This window comes from Hylaeus volcanicus, chromosome 7, assembly GCF_026283585.1.
Source record: "Hylaeus volcanicus isolate JK05 chromosome 7, UHH_iyHylVolc1.0_haploid, whole genome shotgun sequence".
In the NCBI taxonomy this organism is placed as follows: Eukaryota; Metazoa; Arthropoda; class Insecta; order Hymenoptera; family Colletidae; genus Hylaeus; species Hylaeus volcanicus.
In genome coordinates this window covers 18,625,418-18,645,079 of record NC_071982.1, presented here as the reverse complement: position 1 = coordinate 18,645,079, position 19,662 = coordinate 18,625,418, and the positions used below count along the sequence as shown (strand labels likewise).

The 19,662-nt window shown below is 42.5% G+C and overlaps 2 protein-coding genes across 5 annotated transcripts; both read left to right on the top strand.

The window, feature by feature from the left end:
• The first annotated feature begins 31 nt into the window (after positions 1-31).
• Positions 32-908, top strand: LOC128880490 (uncharacterized). The gene is made up of 2 exons (XM_054130641.1): positions 32-193; positions 404-908. Exons 1-2 carry the CDS (start codon positions 123-125, stop codon positions 708-710), a joined length of 378 nt encoding a protein of 125 aa, XP_053986616.1. The 5' UTR covers positions 32-122; the 3' UTR covers positions 711-908.
• A 187-nt stretch (positions 909-1,095) lies between these two features.
• On the top strand, positions 1,096-19,641 carry LOC128880480 (homeobox protein TGIF2LX-like). Of its 4 annotated transcripts, none has more exons than XM_054130616.1 (6): positions 1,096-1,456; positions 1,879-1,978; positions 13,482-13,750; positions 13,855-14,096; positions 14,174-14,347; positions 14,436-19,641. In XM_054130616.1, the coding sequence occupies exons 2-6, from the start codon at positions 1,963-1,965 to the stop codon at positions 14,695-14,697; spliced, it is 963 nt and encodes a 320-aa protein (XP_053986591.1). In that variant the 5' UTR covers positions 1,096-1,456; positions 1,879-1,962; the 3' UTR covers positions 14,698-19,641. The 4 variants fall into 4 exon arrangements, with proteins under 4 accessions (XP_053986591.1, XP_053986592.1, XP_053986593.1 ...); XM_054130617.1 differs by lacking the exon at positions 1,096-1,456 and adding an exon at positions 1,487-1,634; XM_054130618.1 differs by lacking the exons at positions 1,096-1,456; positions 1,879-1,978 and adding exons at positions 7,824-9,607; positions 9,826-9,973.
• The last annotated feature ends 21 nt before the right edge of the window (positions 19,642-19,662 follow it).

Below are 19,662 nucleotides of genomic sequence, written 5' to 3'. Positions count from 1 at the left end.
CGTCACTGTCGCAATTGTCTCGTGCATGCGCAAAATATTGTGGTAGACCTAACACCAAAACGTCAGCTAACATGGCTGATTGAGTAAAGGTAATCGGTGACACAGTGTTATATAAATTTAAGATGGCTTTTTCTGAAGAAAAATCACATGATGAAAAATTCTTTTATTCCGAACCAGAAAATCAACCAGATAGGTAAGAGTCGATTCTTAACCGAGCATGTAACGTGTTTTAACGTTTAATTTTTTGGGCGTACACTCGTTTCAAAATATGAAAAGAATAAATTGTCAAAAATAATACATAAAAGTTAGGTTAATGACAAACAATAATAGATGGTATAAATACGATATTTAACTTCGTTGATGCGTTATGAACAGTACATAAACTGTAATTTATGCTTTTCAGACGTTATGGAAGCTATGCTACTACACCTCTTTTTACAACCCCTTTAACACCAGCGGAAGCTAGTATGCACTCATATCAAGATATGCCACGATGCAGAGATTTCGAGCTACGTGCTGTAAAATGCTTGGAGGCTTATGGATGGTACAAACTGAATGAAAAATGTGAATTATTCATCAAGGATATGTACGAATGTGTAACTCGTGCGAAACAAAGCAAACGACACTATCTAATGATCAAGGAACACAAACGTCAAATAGCAAACGGAGAACGTGAATATCTCCCAACTCCACGTGTTGATTTGCTTTGAATTATACGTCAAAGACATATCTCTATTCCTTAGAAGAATGCATAGGCAAGTTTATCGAATATGTATGTTTCTGCGAGAGAAGCATTATCTAAGGTAATTTTTCGAATTTACTGTTTCGTCGTGAAGTACTTAGAACATCGAAAGTGTCTAATTAAATTGTTAGATGGAATGTAACATACAAGTGGAAAGCAAAACGAAGCATATTGTGAGTCTTCATTTTTATCATTTAGATAGTTTTCACCCTCTTTTTCCCTTTTCCTTGTTTATATCGTTGTATGCGATTTTTTTTTATAATTTCGAAAGAAAGATTAGAAAACTCAAAAAGGATTAGAAAGTAACGTTATATTCTCATTTAAAATGAACGTAAAGAGTGCGAGAGACGAGGTAACGTTCCGTATATTTCGAGCAGACGCCGCAAGATGGCGGGAGTATGCTAAAATGGAGACGAATGGCGTAACATATGTAACGGCTTGGCGGGCAAGGCGGGTATGCGAGGGAGCAGAGAGAGATACGCAAGCACGACGGTAGGTTGCCGACTTGTTAGGCCGGAAGGCGGGCGCACCTGTCTGTCATCAGCGCCGACTGTCAATCTTACTGACGCTGGCGCACACGACACGAGAACCCGCCGCATTCGTAGTGTTTATCTGTCACGGTTATCGAGAAATTAGTCGTTACGGAAAGTAAATCGTACAAGAAAAGGCAGCCCGAGGGATCAAAACGCAGAAAAGTTACAGAGAGATACGCCGGTGAGTTGTCGAACGACGTATCAGTTAGTCTGAGAAGAAAACGCGAGAAGGAAAGAAGCCGCGAAGAACTCGCCGTGTGATAACTGTTCAACGGCGTGGACACGGTGTATTTCAGTGCTATTCTCCCATTCACTACCACTCGTACATCCGAATCCCATAACCAGCGAAAACCGAAGTGGTTAGTTTGTTTCACGCGAACGTTGCAGATTTCGCGATCGTGCGGTTCCCATCACGCTCCGCGTGCAAGCGTCCCCACGTATTGTCGCTCGGATCTCGTGTTCTTTCATTTTTTTTTTCTTCTGTTTTGTTTCATTTTTAGTTCGTTCAGTTTGCGTGGCTACGACACGTGCGGGGTGACTTGTAATGGTAATCCGACAGTGTATTTCCATCTTCTTATCAACCAACTCTTTTCTGTTTGACAGTTCATTGAGTAACGAGTAAACATTTCTGGCACGAGGACATTACCTACACCGCGTGTGAGTTACGTTTACTTCGATTTCTTCGCTATGGACCATCGTATTGGTGAGTGTAAATCGATCGAATAGTTTAGTGTGTGCCTGCGAATGTAGTCTCGCGACTCGTATCTCGCGATTTCGATAGAGTATATCATTTTTTTTCTGTACAAAATTTCGTATTCTTTGCACGTTGAAAATTATATCGTGAGACGCCATCATCTATGATGCTGCAGCGCGTGGCTTACCTAGCCAACACGCAGCCAGCGAACAGGCTAGCTCTGCTCGGGCACGTGGTGGCGCGCCATGGCGCGGACTTCGTTACTTCCACGGGGCTCACCAGCCTTGCTGCACGGAATCCGCTCTTTGTTATAATTACCAACTGTCATTCTGCTTTTTCCGTCGTGCCTTCCATGCCTGCCTGCCTGCCTGGCTGGCTCGTTCACTTTGCGTGCACGCGTACCTATCATACGTGTATATGTTTACGCGCGCTTCCTTGTCTCCTCGCCGCCACGACTGTTGCCTGTCTGCAATAGTATGTCTACTTTTTCATTCTATTTGTTTTCATCCTTAGACAAAAATTAAAGGACTATATGATTCTCAACTTGTCAAACATTACGCGATAAAATCAATCCACAATACATCTAGTAGACACTTTTTAACCGTATTTCGTTTACGTCACCGACGTATATTCTTTTTAACTCGAGTAGAAATAACCTTTAATTCGATTAATTTCGAATATAATATATTACCAAAATTAAACCTCTGCGTACGTTTCATTGATTTTGTTTGATATCGTTGGCAGCAACTTTGTACATTCTACCTCGTAATTTTGCCACAGATAAAAGCTGTACGTGCTTTTAACGTTGCTAAGTGATCGTATTTGTACATTAAACCTCTTTTGAAAAAGTTGAAGGAGCACGTGTTGCACGGATTAATGTCTGCTGGAATTTGTAAAGTGGTCGTAAAATGTTGAATTCATTTATATGAATGGTTTTGTCGTACTTCCGGCGAAAGCGTTTATAGATGTGAATAAATATGCTGAATATACTTGCATAGCATTGATGCTAGTCTTGCGTAACAGATCAGATAAAGATACGGGACAAATTTAACGGAAACATACAAACGCGTGTCTCGTTTCTTCAATCGAAATCGTGGTGTTTGATTTCCGTCTTGGTTTTTCTTTTTGCGTACGTACATATCGCGTATAAACATTTTTGCGTAGAAAAAAATATATGACGATACAATGTTGATTTATGAGCATGCGTTGGTTATGTCATGAAATTGTAGCCAGTCGTGAAAAGGTGACATTGACAATAATTCACTAAATCATTCGCGATACGTAATGTATGAACACAACTTAATTGCGATTCAGTGTCCGTGAACATTGAATGAATGAGAAAATGTTCAGTTGGTATAAACGGGGGAAAATCAAGTTCGGATTAGACTCCAAGATTAGCAACTCGGTAAATGGGTCGCGATACACGACATTATCTAGCTTTGGTCAATGGCCAGCGAAACTCGTTTGAGAAGACACGAGAGTATTGTGTAACACACCTAATAATAGTAATAATAGTGCTACTAGTAACGGCACGAGTAATATAAGTATGTAATGCTGATTATTATTGGATCATTTTTCATGCTATAGAAATTAATTCATTGATCCGATTCGAATGCCAGAGGCGCGGCTACATCTGGTACCTAGAAAACGTTTTTACTTACTGGCTGAAAATAGTTCAGAGTTGTTTGCTCGATTTAATTTTATTATTCGCGTCGGTAGTCCTCGAAATGATCAGACACAACGAATCGTTGTAATTTCATGGATATTTCAGGATTCATCCTTCTTCCTAGACGTTACGTACAAAGTAGACGTAGTAGTAAAGTTTTTATCGCTTTCTTCTACACATAGTCTCTGCGGTTTTCGAAACCCAAACGTATTGGCCTTGTTCGACATTGTAGCACTCGTTTCTGTACGTCCAACGTTCTTCTTTCGTTGCATCGTAAAGCAAGTGTGCCTTACTCGTGTTACAGATACGTTACTTTTATTTGTACGACCGTGTGTTCCGCGATCGATTCGCTGGTCAATGGAAAAAGGAACAATGAAGAGTGATTAGAATGATTAGGTCGGAAATAAGAGAAGCGATACGCACGAAGGCACACCGCGTCTGTCATTGTTAGTCTTCAAATTGACGTCGTTTATTAATTTGCATTGTTTCTTTTCGTTATCCGTGCACGCGTGTAAATCTAGCAAGGCAAAAAGGAGGGGACACGAGGGAACGCACAGAAAAGGAACGGTTCGAAAGATTGTGTTAAGGATAAAGCAAAATGTATTCCGTAAAATGATCGTAGCGTCGTGTCCTCGTATCTTTGCCTTGTTACGTAACAAGATAGTCGCTCGTGCCCTCGTCGCTGCTCGGTTATTCCGATAGCTTCCGAGTTTTCGATACGCCTCTTTACCGACCGTCCGACCGATCACCGAAATACCGCGTGCGCGCACGAAAGTCGAGAAAGATCATGTAAGGAAAGCCTACTATTTCGAAATCACGATATCGACGACTCATGACGATCTGGCCTCGATCATATCGACTAGGGTCTCTGACATCAACAACGTATAAACAATTTAGCAGCGTGTCCCATTCGTGAACAGTGAAGTGGCTCGAAAAGAAACGTCGAGAATAGCCAGAAGGACGAATAGATTAACAAGAAGTTGCAAATGTTAATTTTATCGGCAGACTTAGGTGTTTCGCGTATTGAATTATCGCGATGTATTCACCCATCGGACGATGCTTTTTCCATAACTTCCGTCCGACTTCGTTTAATTGCATGTAACTGGTTCAGCGATGAGTTCGTTAGCAATGCGACTATTATCTGGGTAGCATCGTTATCTTTAGCCCTTTCTTTCTTTGGGTTATTTATTCAGTGTTCGAGGTTATCATGCCGAGCGTCGCGAGATCGTAGAGGCTATCGTAGGTGGAATACGTCGCGAGACAAATTTCCAGTGACGCCGGTAACGATAATACGATCTTGGAAAATGTACGGTAGGAATCGTTGTTGGTTGACACGTGTGGAAATTTCCGAGTCGAAACGATACGTAGTTTTTTAGTTGAGTAGGTTTCATCTAGGGGGAATTTGCGCTTGTATTTTCTGTTTTATCAAAACTCAAAATTAAAAAAGAAAAAGAACAAATTATTTCCTATGATTCGTACTGTTTTAAATAGGACGAACCTCCCATTATAGATGTCAGATTGACCTAGAACCCTTTGGAGACGTTTTAAATAAAAAATAAAAAAAATCATCCATTATACATACAAAAATTTACGTTCTAAATCAGATGCAGATTGAAGAGATTGCTCCCCCTCGTTTATAGTAGAATTGATGCGAATGAAAATCCACGATAATGGTTAATGGTATGGGCATCCGCCGAAATTAAACGATTCTTGACACGAGCTGGCCGCGAAGCGACGCGAGACACGAGCAGCCCAAAGACCGTAGCTAAAATCGTTCTATGCCCTGACCTACGAGGAATGTTCCTCCCCTCTTGATTCGATGTTTCTTTGCGTGTCGACGAGTCGAAGCACGGCTGTCTTTTGCTCTCGAAACACCCCTGCGAGAGATTCCGTCGACGTCGAATGCCGGCCGGCCGGCGAACGGTCACCTCTAGGTGTCGACCTGGCGGCGAATCGAACCGATTTGGAAGTTCTCAGTTAAAGAAGATTATACCGTCTTTTTTTAATCAATCGATCGCTTGGAAAATACTTCAGAGAACGTTAATACCCACTGCTTCGTGCGAGCTGATAATCGAATCTGTTGTAACCAGTGGCGTAACAAACAATTTTTGACGGAAGTAGATAAAGTTTAATTTTTAGAGAAAAATAACCTACTTGTGGTTGCAGCCGCAGGGGTTTGCAAGGCATCGGTATGTCTTGAGATTCCCTGCAGGTTTTATACAACGCATTCTTATTCTAAGAACTAAATCAGAAAATGGGGTGTAAAGGTATAAATGTAGGAAGAGAAGGAGGGAACGAATGAAACGAAGTTAATAGCTAAATTAAGCAAATTAGTTGTATCTCTTCTCAATCGTCTCCTTCCCTTCTTTAGATACCCCAACGCAAATGAAAACGGTTTTCAATTATTTCTAATACCAAACTAATATATTTCTAAGATAATCACTATTTAATTATTATTATTAGAAAGTCGAAGCTTCCCAAATTGAGGGGAGGGGTTTTTTACCACGTGCGTGAAAAAGTCAAGTCGTTGCTGGTTCGGCTTGGTTTGCGTTAGCGGCCGACGGCTAACAAGAGGTACAAATTCGCTCACTGGTTGCACACACGATCCAGCATTCGTTTAAACCGTTTAAGGAATCTAACGAATACTTGCAAAGCATTTAGAGACGAGTCACTAAACGACTTCTATGAGTCGCGGTCGAACAAAAGTCGTTGGACGATCGAATCTGGATGAAGAAAGAGGTACGCGAATCTTAGATTCTTCCTTGTGTATGCGCGATGAACTTCTGAAAAAGATCTCGTATGTACCGTATGATAACGAACAACACGGATCCTCCCGCGGTTACCTACCTGTACGGTTTCTTGGTTCGTGTTGCGCGCGAAAGGTGATCATGGTTACGTGATGATTTGTGCCTCGGGCATGAACATTTTCACCCTTTCGTTTCACTCGAGTTCCGTTTATTTTTCTTAATTTGCTTTTCGCGTTTACACCTCCTCCTTCAGTTTTGTCTATTCGTATTAGACCCGTGGACTAGATGAACTTTTCTGCGTTCAAATATTCGCGCCCTTCGGCTGAGACTTGAGCAGGGACGTGCCTAGATATTTTGGGCCCCAGGATATTGGTGGAATATTGCAGTCGTTTCAAATTCAGATCTAGCGATTAAAGTACTAATTCCTCGACTTACTGTTATCGAATGCCGATAACATTTGAATATCAAAAAATTCATAGTATAGTCTAGCTCCAACACACTCCATATTTATCCGAGAGAGAAAAACAAGAAAAAAGTCAAGGGTACGACTTTTCTATCGCGGGTCTAGATAAAAACCACTGAAGAAGGTAGTTATTGTAATATGATTACCTCGATACTACTGGTGACTGATTCTCGATAACCAATGGGAATAAATTTATTTCTGACCGAAGCGATAGGAAGAAAAAGCATAAGAAATATGGTAAGCATCTTATCGCGTTACGAGTATCATCGATCAGAAAGAACATAAAATGTAGGTTGTCTCGATAAGATAAAAATATACTTTTACCTTATCCAAAACTCTCAGTCTGGGGAAAGAATAAATATACGAAAGAGCGTGAAGTTGGAAATATCCCTCTTTAAACCGAGCCAAGGGTTTTTCCCTGTACCTAGTGGTGGACCTCAGGTAAAATGTAAACGGTTCATTCGGAACGTTGGATAGTTGTACAGGAGAATTTAAAAGTCGTCCCGTCTCTGGTGTAGCGTATTCGTGGCGTTTGATTAAATATGTATAATCGTGTGTCTAAGTATATCCGGTATATAAACAGAAGTCGTTTGCTCGACGCCTCGTGCTGACTTTTACAATACTATCCGTCTTCGATTTTAGTGGAAGCGACAAACGCGTTTCCGTTATTCGCCAATTTCCACACTAATGGGAACTGTACGGGTGGCCTAAACTCGAAATCGAAGTGAGAAACTTCGAGTTTCGCCTGGAGATGTTATAAGTGGCACATTCCGTACCTCGACTAACTCGCTCCCTCGAAATGTTCACGCTTTTTCTGATCATAGATCATGCTTTATCTTCTAGTCTTATCTCGCATTATCGCTTCTCGTATCTCCTCTCGTCTTCGGTGGTGTTGAACGAGTATCATTTTTTTCCCCAACGCATACGATAAACGTCTACAATTTCCATTCCTTTTTTCCCATGTTCGAGTAAACGCCGTAGCGATCGCGTGATATCCGTTATCGCCCGAGTTCTTAACGAAAATTTGTTCATTTCTATGGGTAAATCTTCAGATAAAAAAAAAAACGGTGCAACATCTTCACGAACATGGTCTACAAATATTGATTGTGGTATACAAATGTTAGAAAATGTAATTTAAATATTCAACGAATAAGAGTTTTATTTACATTTGCATTTTTTAGAGGGGACTGAGGAAATGTTTATTCAGTTTAATTCCAAATCCATAAATTTGTATGTATCATTAACGGAATTGCATGAAAAATATAACTCCACGATTAGAGCCATCTCGGCTGAAAATAGTCCGATTTACGTGAGATGAGGTATCATTTTTAACCGACTTCGGAAAGGAGGACGTTACTCAATTCGACATGAGATAAGGTAGCTCCGATCTCTGATGCTTAAAATTACGAAGTGTTAAGGATTTCGAGCTCAAAGACCGGATAGGCAGCTGCCACGGGACGCGTTTCCCGCCAACGAGCGAACTCGCACTTGGTGGGGGTAGCATACGCTATCGTTACTAGGACAACGGGCCAACGGGTCTCGTCGTATGATCATGAAGTCTGCATGGCGGGAAAGATGCGAAGGGAAGGGGTATCGACGGAGAGAGTCCAATGGCTAGCCGGGAAGTAGGGACACGCGCGCGCAAATCTCTCTCTCTCTCTCTCTCCCCCTTCCTCTTCGCGCGACACATGCAGCCAGTCTCGTGTTTGTCTCCTTCTCGTCTTCTTGTCAGACCTCTGTCAAGCCGGCTTCCGAACATGGTTGGCCCAGTCGCGTTCTGAACGTCGTACGGCGGGGTTCGGTCGGTTCTCGATAATGAAACGTGAATGACAAGAAACGTGTCGCGTTGCTTCTACAGACTTTTCGCTCGTTGCAAAAGAACTGGAAGTGAACCAAGTGTAATATACTTTCTAACCTAAAAAAAAAAAAACGAGAGAAGAAAAAAAGACGAAAGCTTCGTCGATCTCTGGACTCTGTTGCTCGGCCGATAGTTGACGCGTGCAGGGAATGTCGCGAATGATTTATGTCGAACCCGCGCAAAAATAGATCCGCGTATACGTTTCGACAAAATTGCGCGTAGAGTAATAATAACAAAGTTGTTCGCGGTTCAAATTTTAAAGGAGACCGTATGCAGGGTGGGGGGAACGGAGGGGCGAGAGTGTCAAAGAGCAGCAGGGGGACGTGAAATTGCTTCGCAAGTCCCGTCAAATGCAGCCGCGCTGGGAACGACGTCAGGGCACGTCATCGTCGTCGATGTTGTTTTTATTACGATCATCGACGTCGGAACGGTTTCGTCCGATAAATGGGGAAAAAATAATATCGTGTAAGGTTATTGAACAACCGATTACCGCAGCTTCGCACGTTGCCGCGATATCTAGAATGCGGGGTGAAAATCTTTCTTCTCGTGTCGTTTAAGTCTCGTCATCCAACGAAGCGGAAGCAGGGATGAAATAGATCGTAAATCGAAGTGTTACAAAGTGAAACGTACGGCATTTGCGATAATCATCATGACCCTTCGAACAGAATGACACGAATGGACCAAAATGGGACGTGTAACGATTGGAGAAAATATGGACGCACACGTAATGTTTTGAAGTAACGGATACTCGGTCGTCGAAATCGTTGATTACATATTCGGTGCTCTGTCGAAACATATGCGCATCATCGAACCTCGCACATCTTGACGAATAGAAGTGTCTGTGACATGCTACCGCCACCGGCTATGCATTTGGAACAAAAAGCCAGTACCGAAAAATTGACAGGTACACAACAGCAATATCATCATCAGTATCATAGCCATTATTATCACGATCAGCATCAACATCATCGACATCCACAGAATCAGCAAGAGTATCATTGCCGTCGTCGTCGTCACCGGAACAACGACCACCACCGCCATCGTCATCATCATCATCGCCACTATCATCATCGTCACAAGCATCATCGTCAGAATAATAATAATAACAACAACAACAACCAGACCGAGCAACAGCAGCAACAGCAACACCGTCGCCGTCATTCGCGAAATTCCGATTGTCGTCGCACGGTATTGCCATTGTCGTCGTTGACGTTACCGCACTGTAACGATAACTCGTCGGCGTCCCAGCATACGAATATGTTTGCAACAGGTAAGGCCGACGAATGACCGTTCGAAGGTAATCGCGGCGATAGGAAAAATTACTTTCGTAGAAAGTGACGTTCGTCGATCGACGTCTCGCAAAATCGAGAAATCGAGCGAAACGTCGCCTCGTGTCGTCGTTCGAATAGCAATCTGGACACAAAATTATTATGCAATACAATCGTTTTCGTTAAGGCTAAAAATGAATAATCGATTTTAAGATCAATCGATCACCGTCAGCGTAGACTTGGCACGGAAAGTCGTGCCTGTTGCGCAACTGGCGCCCATCTCCCACCTAAACTCTCTCTCTCTCTCTCTCTCTCTCTCTCTCCTTCTTTCTCGCGCGTGAAACATAAGTGGCAACGTCTCTCTCTTAGCTCACTTGCGATGCATGCGATCGCTTCCGATCGTCTTTTTTTTTCCTTATCGTAAACAGTTTTCAAAAATACAATTTCTTAGCGCTAGCGCAAGTAGTCCCGTTTCTTTATCGAGAGAAGTATTCGAGGTTATGTCAATTTCTTGGAGCAAGTTTCGCGTTACGGTGGCATGTAGCATGGTTCGAAGGGTAGAATTTAAACAAAACGAAAATGTCGCGAAATCGACGGGAAATGCAACGAAAGATAAACGTAGATCGACCCAAAAAAAATGACCACGTGGTGTACTCGCGCGCCTCGTGCTTTTTGCCTCTCGCGTCTCGAGCCTCATTTTTCTAAGCGCGACAGGCCATGAAGATACGAGGAAGAACGAAAGAGAGAGTCCATGGTATGGCACTGCTCGTGTGTATGGGCGCGCGCGCCCGTGTGCCAATACAGTCAAGAGACTCCCTGTGAGTATGGCTGTAAACCCCGTGGCACGATTCGACTGGAAACCCGAATCGTCCGGGATCGTCTTACCACGTGGTCTCGGAGCTTAAAGAAACTTTGCTTTTTGCCGTTTGGTCAGCAAAGTATTATCAATGGCCGGAAAGGTGACGCAAAAATAATAGCAAAACTGATGATTTCCGCGTGATTTGTTGAATAACAGGAACGTGCCTAGGCGTTTCGCTCCCCCTTTTCCCCACAAGCAATAACAGAATTATCGTTGGAAGTAACGTATGGATAGATATTTCTGGAAAGTTAAGCTCGAAAGAGTTGAACCGACTCTTTTCTGATCTGTGACTTAACACAAAAGTACTTCAGAAATAGTAAGCGTCGAAGAGGAAGTATGACGTTTGACAGCTACACACCTAAATTAAGAAATCTCGTCTACGATTCCAAAAAGTTTCAGACCGGAGAAAAATAACGCGTAGGTACAAAATTCATCGTCCGCAACATACGGATGTTGCATATGTATTTGCGTTTAACGTGCGTAATCGGTGTATTCAATGCAAAATATACAGGACATGCGCGCTCGAGTAGATGTCACGGAGGTTAATCGACAGTCTTCTTTCGGCTTCGAATTTTTCTGTAACTGTGTCGTTCGCCCGTTAGCCACGAAGAATTCGTGGACTAGGTTTCGAGACGAGTTCGATCAGGGCGTTCCGTTTCTCTTCTGTCGAAATTTCGTTTCTTAGCGGGTTAGGCGAGTCGACGGTATTAGAACGGGGCGCTAATCGCGCGGAGAGAAGAGGGGACGGGATTCGAGGGTACCAGACAATGAACTATAAGCCAGCAGGGTGGAGTTAAAGGTGAAGAATATGAAGTCAAAAGCCGCGGTAGTATTATACGTAGTTGTATTTTCGAACGTGGCGAGGACACTGCTAATTAACGTTGCGCTACAATGATCTTTTGGAAAACTTCCAATCGTGTTACGGGTCACCGACTGTCGTTGCGGCGGGTGCACCTTCAGAGACAGGTATCGTAGGCGAGAAACCGTTCGCTCGACTTAAAAAACTAAAAGAGATATATCCTCGAACTCTGAACACCAGTGTCGCCGAGAGAGCATGTAGGATTATTACATCTGCGATCTTTGGATTACGCCATTTCTCGCAATCTTTCGAAATCGAGGCAGTCGTACGCGCGATCGCGACGTAACGTTGTGTCACCTTCAACCAACATTGATTTCATTGTACCGTAATTAATCGTTCGATTATTAACGGAAGTTGATTTCTCCGATCTTGTACGGAGATTAAGAGCGCCTCGATAATCGCGATGACGTTTCATTGAGGAACGACGATCGGTATACGATGTAATTGCGGGTTTGGTTATACGAATGTAAAGCATTATTTTTATGCTCGAGGGTTGCATCCGCGGTCGTACGTTTTTTGTTTCTGTTTTTTTTTTTCTGCTTTCTAAGATGCTGAGAAGGTGAGGACTGGTTGTCGGATAGGGAACGCTATTAGTGCACACGGTGCATTCGTGAACTCGCTGGCAACTCGTTGTATATTTAGCTCAATGGAGGAAGCCGTTCCGTGTACCGACCAAACTAAGGTAGCTGTGTGTCTCTTTCTTTTGGCTAGCCACCGGTTCTCGTACCATCGAGTCGATAATGCCTACGTACAGTTTTGTTACTGTAACGCACGCTCGCCTGTGTTTCTACCACCCTCGTCGTCGCGGCCATCCTCATCGTGACACATAGTTTTCGTCTAGCCGCGAGGAGAGCTTGGATCCTAATTTTGTGCTGTCGGGTTACTGGACCTTACGTAACTACAAACTCAAGTGCTAAGATTAGTCGACGGTACGAACTAACTAGGACCGCAGATTTAGTCTACGGGGGTATATAATTTCACGAACAAGCGGAAAAGTCGTTCTTTCTTCGTTATTTCGTGAAACCAGGAGGATCCGCATCGAAGTTGATCTTTCTGTGTTACCCAAGATGGAGAGGAATGTAGGAATTTTGTCTATTTTTCAACGATATTTGGTAGAATGTTATCTTGAATAGGATTTTTCAAAGTATCGATGAGATTCTAGTAACAACAATTCGTAATCGCCGAAAGACACTTGAAATGTTCGAAGCTGATTAGGTTTTTTACCAAGCGATTTTTGACGATCGACCGTATCGTTACGTATTCTTCGGATAGTTATCTTTGGTCCCGCGTTGCCTTTCGTATTTTCCCTCCCTTGGTTGATGTGTTTCCGGTATTGCATTCGTCGATGTAATCGGGAAACGTGGTGGGGGAAGCGTTCGAAAATTAAGCTGGATTATCTTGTTTCGTCACTACGTATTATCGATTATGGATAACGAGGATGAGAATACGAAAATAGAAAAAAAATGGTTTATGTCAATACGATAAGGAACGTATGTAACAACTTCACATGGTCGCGTGAGCGATACCGAAACCGAAGGTTCATTAATCTTTTTGGCCTCTGAGGACCTTAATTCTAATAAGACGTCGTTTCCGTGTTTGTTCTCGCGATCGTGACGAGTTTATCGCATTTACAAATAATTGTTCTCACAATCGCAGACATACGAGAAGGGGGGTCCTAGGCATCTTCATTTCTAATACTTGAATTTATTATATTTACAGCAGTTTATTTTTTACGTAATGATTCCTATCAATTAAAAATTAATGAATCAATTATCGAATGTTTCTGTTCCAGCAAGGGAACGTTTTCCTTCGTCGAGCAGTACGGACGACGACCAAAGCGGTTCCGACACGGAACACGACTCGAACGCGTTGCGCGGCAAAGTCCACTCTGGAATACTTCACCACTCCGGTCAGCATTCCGTGAGGAAACGCCGAGGGAACCTGCCGAAACACTCGGTGAAGATCCTGAAGCGATGGCTTTACGAGCACAGATACAACGCCTACCCGAGCGACAGCGAGAAGCTTACGCTCAGCCAGGAAGCGAATCTCACGGTACTTCAGGTGGGTGCTGCATCCTACTTTCCGTCTCACTTCCGTACAGTTTCCTTTCAGAGTGGATCGTCTTTAATTTCATGTGTATGAACGATGTATTGTACCTGTCACAGGTGTGCAATTGGTTCATAAACGCCAGACGACGAATCTTGCCGGAAATGATACGAAGGGAGGGGCACGATCCTCTTCAGTACACGATATCCCGTCGCGGTAAAAAGATGCCCGCAGGAAGTCACCAACAATCCTCCAACCTTGGTTCGAGAACTAATCAGAATTGGGACTCGTTGGCTGGCATGAGTGCACCGAAACGCAGCAGGGACCACGACTACGAGGATCCCGCTGGATTGATGTACCGGTGCGTCGATGTTTATGATTGATCAATATGTAATTGTCACGTGGTTGTTGTGTAATATTCCAATCGTTATGTTTCAGGAGCGAGGAGGACAGTCCAAACGATTACGAGAGCAGTTCTCACAGCGAGGAGGAACGTCCTACGACCCAGTGGCCAAGCGTGATAGTTTACCCTTACTCGGAGACAAAAATCGAGCAGAACGTGGGGCAACTTGGTGCTTACGAAGAGACGATTGCCCATCCGGCACGGCGAGGGTACGTTTTCGCTTGATTAAGGAGTTATACCACTTTGATAATTAAAAAAAAAAAAGAATGCAATTCAAAATCCCCTTTTATCTTCCAGGGACGAAGATGAATCTTCCATGGGGAACGAAGCTGCGTACTGGAGCGCGCCCAGACAGCATCTCATTCAAACCCCCGATGTTCAGCATGAAACCGAAGTGTACAGTACGCGTAACGCTCATAGTCCTCATACGGATGAGACGCCGCCACCAACGCCACCCGAAGAGGATAAAGACAAGTTCAAGTGTCTTTACTTACTGGTCGAAGCAGCTGTTGCCGTGCGACAACAGGAAAAGGAACGCGAGGGGGCCGTACCGGTTTAACAAGAGCAACGGCGTTGCTCGTCGTTTACACCAACCTTCTTTAGCTTCCAATTCCATTACCTCATGGAGAACACAGAACAATCCTTCCGCTATAGCGTTGCCGTCGTGACGATTCTCGAGTCTCGCTCGATATGAATATTCCTTCCGTTGTTCCTCTTTCTCGCAATTACGAAATGCGTGAACCAAGCGGAAAGCGAACGCAATTCGAAGCAATCGTTTCCTTCCGTGCTATCGTTTCTTCAGCAATTGAGACGAAAGCTCTCCTTGCGGTACTGACAAGAGGAGAATTTTAAAAAAAAACCCTCTCGAGACTCGAAGAACTAAAGATAACTGGCTAAAAATAACCAAACGTTTTCTCAACTTATATATATGATGACAATGTTTTCGAAATGTTGTGGACTCTTTTTTTTTTTTTATCGTACGCACACACGTACGTGGTTCATGTTCACAGCGAGTGCGATGTTTCTAATACGCGCGTTCAACATTTTCAAAGATAGTTTGAACTTTCAGTATTTAAACCGCGTTTTTTCAAGGCACAAGTTCTTACCAAACGGGAAACGAGTTTTAAAGGTGCAGAAGGTTCCCGGGAGTTATTTTTCAAGAGACTGAAGTGCAGGTATCGATCAAATTAAACGTATCGAAGAGTACGTACACTACTCGCGCACGAATCCTACACATGAAACGACGCACCGGACCAACAACAAAACGGTTTCGTTTTGTTTTGCTTTTTATGTGCTTCCGTCGATGCGTCGTGAATAAAGAAAACGCACGAAATCGACGGTGAAACGAGTGCCAAAATTTTCTACCGCAAGTGAAAAGTAACAACCAAGTGTAACAAGAGGAGATGTCGGTCGGATGTCAATTTTCATATATTCGTCGAATTCTACGCACCGTGTTACCCGTAAATTCGGAATATTGAAATCGCCATCTTCGTAACTATTACTATGCCACGGATGCGTGTCTCTTTTTTTCTATTAACGTACAGAGGAAGAAAGGGAGAACGGATAGGAGGGACGAAACGGATTACGTGTGTCATCGATACGAACCGGAAAGAATATTTGAGAATTCATAAGTATCGCTTACGTCTTTCAAAAAAGTTTTATATGTTGCCATATATTCCCTCGCTATTCATAAACATTCACAATGAACGTATGTACTTCGAATCAGTTTCCGTGTACGTTTCCACCATAATATTTTGTCAGGCAGGAACTAGCCAAAGAACATTGAAAGCATTTCGTTGCGTTCTGTTTTTTTTTTAATTATTATTATTATTATTATCATTATTATTACTACTATTACTATTAATATTATTATTATTTTGTTCTTTCTTTTCTGCCGAGATTAGCCATTGTATCGTATAACGTTAATGATTGCGTGTGCCTTTCCTTCTATATTACAAGGCCGCACAGGGCCTAAATGACAAGTACGTTACGTTACTTTACGCATATTGTTTTTACCTTTTCTTTCCCTCGTGGTTGTTAACTGTTACGGCATTACGCACTGATCGATAGCAATTGCGACATTGATTGCGTTTATCTTCGCATTTACGTTAGACGAATAAGACTGCTCGAGAAGAGATTCGTTCATCCGTTCGACGCGTTCGATGCATCTCTCTCCCTTTCCTCCTAAAAACGATTGCCACGGTACTGACCAGTCGAACACTACCGATCGATCGTTTGTTAATTGCGCGTCGATCGTATTCCTTCCCCTCCCCTAAGAAAAGAAAAGGGAAGAAATCGTTGTCTATTATAACACACGATGAAACACGGAGACACGCAAGCCGCTTGTTAGTTGCATTAAAAATAATATACACCGAGCGAAATATAAGCGCGTGCGTGCCTATCAAAAGATACGTGTATAGATGATAAGTACGTATACATAGATTTATATTATACAACCATATTGACGGTTGAAAACGTATGTTATTATACAAGTTCGAATTGTGAGAAGATTCGTTAATTGGGGATCAGCGTCGTAAAACACGGATCGCGAATAGAAAAATCATTGGTACAAACGCCAAAGACTTAACTGTTAGCTCTATCGATAATTAAGTTCATTTAAATAAATTTCGAATAGACGAGTCCTTTTTGTCGAAAGAAAAAAAAAACGAATATAGGTAATAAATGTGTTCGTTGTGTGTCCGAGCGTTTGCAAAAAGAACATTCGTTAAAGATGTAGAAGCGGAGATTGTAGGGTGAGGGGGATTTAAAAAAAACGAAGAGTGAGATAGAAGTGGAAGAAGCAGGCGAAGAGGAAAACGAAGAAAGCAGAAGGTGTTGGAAAATTGTGCCTATCGAGCGTGTATTACCGCGTTCCTTGTTGTGTATATCGCGTGGTGAAAGTGTGAATGTAGATGCGAGCGTGAATCGATGCGGCGAAACGTGTATCGCGTGTTTACCAACACGTTTATAGAACGTGAATTATCCGTGCACGTATACGCATCGACGCGCGAGCTAGATTCAAAACCGTGTTCAAACAAAACAAAGTTCTTCGATGTACAAAATACGATTCAAATTTATTTTTAAATCGCGATAATCCTCGCGGTCGCCAAGACCGCCTCGTTACAAAACTGTTAGGGGAATAATTTGCATTAGGGTTAAGGATAGATCTCTCTCCGACGGAAAAAAAAATGCAAGTCTACGAAAAACGATCTATCGCGCTCGCGCGAAGAATAAACGTGGACAACAACGAGGATGATGATGATGATGATGACGAAGACGAAAACGGCGAATAACGACGACAAAGACTTAACACACAAAATACGTAAAATATGTGCCACGATCGAGAGCCGTCGTTGTTTATGCGATTTCATCTTTCCCGGTACGTTCGTAATCGTCTGTTCCGTGAGCGATTATACATAGCGTAGCGCATGTTCTCGAATCCATTTCGCGTTCTCTTGCCTTCAGGCGCAAAGATTTGGGAGGGGAAAAGCAGAGACGAGATACACACGTGTGAACCAAGATTATTCGTATCGAAGCATCGAATCTTCAGAGTTCCTAAATCGTTTTTTAATGTTTACATTATCGGAGAGACGAACGGTAACAGAAAACATGGACGGACGCGTACGCGAGTGCCGCCGAATCGATATCGAGGCGCGATGTTATTAAAACGGAAAAAAAAAGCAATAAGTGTGCCTTGTTCGGGCGTTCTAAACGCGTACCGATAATAATATTTAACGAAAATTAACGTCGAAACATTCGCCGAATTCGTCGAATTATTTCTAACGTATTTACTACTTCAGGGAAAAAACAACTTTTTAGTAGGGATGGTAAAACGAAGTTTAAAAAAAAAAAATGGAAACATATCTTTCGCATCCTCGTTTTGATAAACTCTTACTTTTTTTTTTTTTTTTCTTTAGGAGATACGTAAAAAGTTGTATCGGTTTAGATGCGCGTGCGAAACCGCATTATGTACAACGCTGTTTCGAACGCCGCATGATTTTTTCAGCGAAAGAGTATCGTGACATTGGAACAGAAGCAAATCGGAGAAAAAGCGTCGTTTAGGAATGGAAAATGACTCCCCTGTAAAGAAAAAAAAACAGACAACGATTCCTCCAAATCAGCATTTATTACCAGAGTAGAAGAGGGAGGAGCGTGTGTGTGTGTGTGTTTATAAGAGTGAAATAGGGGGGGGGGGGGGAGCGAGAAGGGAGAAAAAGCACGAGCAGACACGTGTCGTTTCATCTTTCTACCGTTCATCGAACATTGAAGGGCATGCATCCTTTCGTGTAAACGTTTAAACAAATTGAGTAACAAATTCTCGTACAGTTTTTTTTTTTGTCTGCTAGTCGTGCTTACGCGAAGACGAAAATGAGAATGATCGCGCGTACGATATGCAGGGCGATAGAAAGAAGGATCCAAGAATCGGGGGGGATCGTACCGTTCGATTAATTTCTTAAAATAAGTAGAAGATGTCCAGCCCAGGGCAAGATAGTTCCGTAAAACCAACTCTGCCAAACCAGTGTATCGATTTTATGTGCCAGTAGTGTAAGAGGATTGTTTCGTTTATAGTGTACAGGGGGTGAAAATAGAATTATCGTCGATCGCCTACTCTTATATTTCCTTGGGACAATCTTGGCTCATTTTAAACGACTATCGGTACACCCTTAAGTTCTAGAGTTTCTTTCTATCTTCCTGTGTACGTACAAGTATAAACATACGTGTACACAAGTTTTACATATACATATATGTATGTATGTACGCATGTATGTGTATTTGTATGTATTTGAATACATACATCCGTGTACGCGCGTATGGGTTTTTGATTCAATCGTTGCGATTCGAGTCACGCAGAAGGCCGAAAAAAAAAAAATACCGTGAGGAAGTTCTAGTTGCAAAAGATTATTCTTTGGATTCGAAACGAGCGATACAACGTTCGATTAAAATTTAGTATTCTTTAAGTTGAACCGCACACGCGTATATCGGGTGCCATAAAAGAAACGGTGTGCTTGAACCGTAACGTTAATGTCACCGGGTATTAACCTAGGGTGTAATTCTGTTTCATGATAATGTTATTATTTTTCGGCGGTAAAAGTGCGCATTGTTTTGTCTCATTTTTTTTTTTTCTTTCGTACGCGGTGTTAATTGTACGTAACCCCGCCTGCCCGCGCGCGCGCGTATGAACGTCACAAAAAGTCCTGACACCGATTTGCCCCCAGGACCGTACCTTATTTTGCAGTGCGTTTCCTAGCGATTTTTTATTTTTCTCGTTTGTTGACTATTGAAAACGAAGAAAATTTCTGATCACGCGGAAACTTAACTTAGAATCCAGATTGTTTCGATTAACCACCAATTCATCCATGGATTACCTTGGTTCGATAGACTTGAGTCAGGATTACGCACGGCCACTCGCCCACGTGGGTTCTCCGAGTAATTTAGAATTAGTAATACTGTATTGTTCGATTCGCAGATTTACAATAAAGTACGTTGTGAATTTTATTATTAACGTACGCAATATTCTTTAGCG

What these genes read in the sequence shown, in the direction of transcription:
- LOC128880490 (XM_054130641.1), top strand. Translation starts at nt 123, where the DNA reads ATGGCTTTTTCTGAAGAAAAATCACATGATGAAAAATTCTTTTATTCC. An exon ending in CCAGAAAATCAACCAGATAG is followed by an intron (nt 194 to 403) that starts GTAAGAGTCGAT and finishes TATGCTTTTCAG; the next exon opens with ACGTTATGGAAGCTATGCTA.
- LOC128880480 (XM_054130615.1), top strand. Translation starts at nt 9,550, where the DNA reads ATGCTACCGCCACCGGCTATGCATTTGGAACAAAAAGCCAGTACCGAA. An exon ending in CCCGCTGGATTGATGTACCG is followed by an intron (nt 14,097 to 14,173) that starts GTGCGTCGATGT and finishes GTTATGTTTCAG; the next exon opens with GAGCGAGGAGGACAGTCCAA. An exon ending in GCCCATCCGGCACGGCGAGG is followed by an intron (nt 14,348 to 14,435) that starts GTACGTTTTCGC and finishes TTTATCTTCCAG; the next exon opens with GGACGAAGATGAATCTTCCA.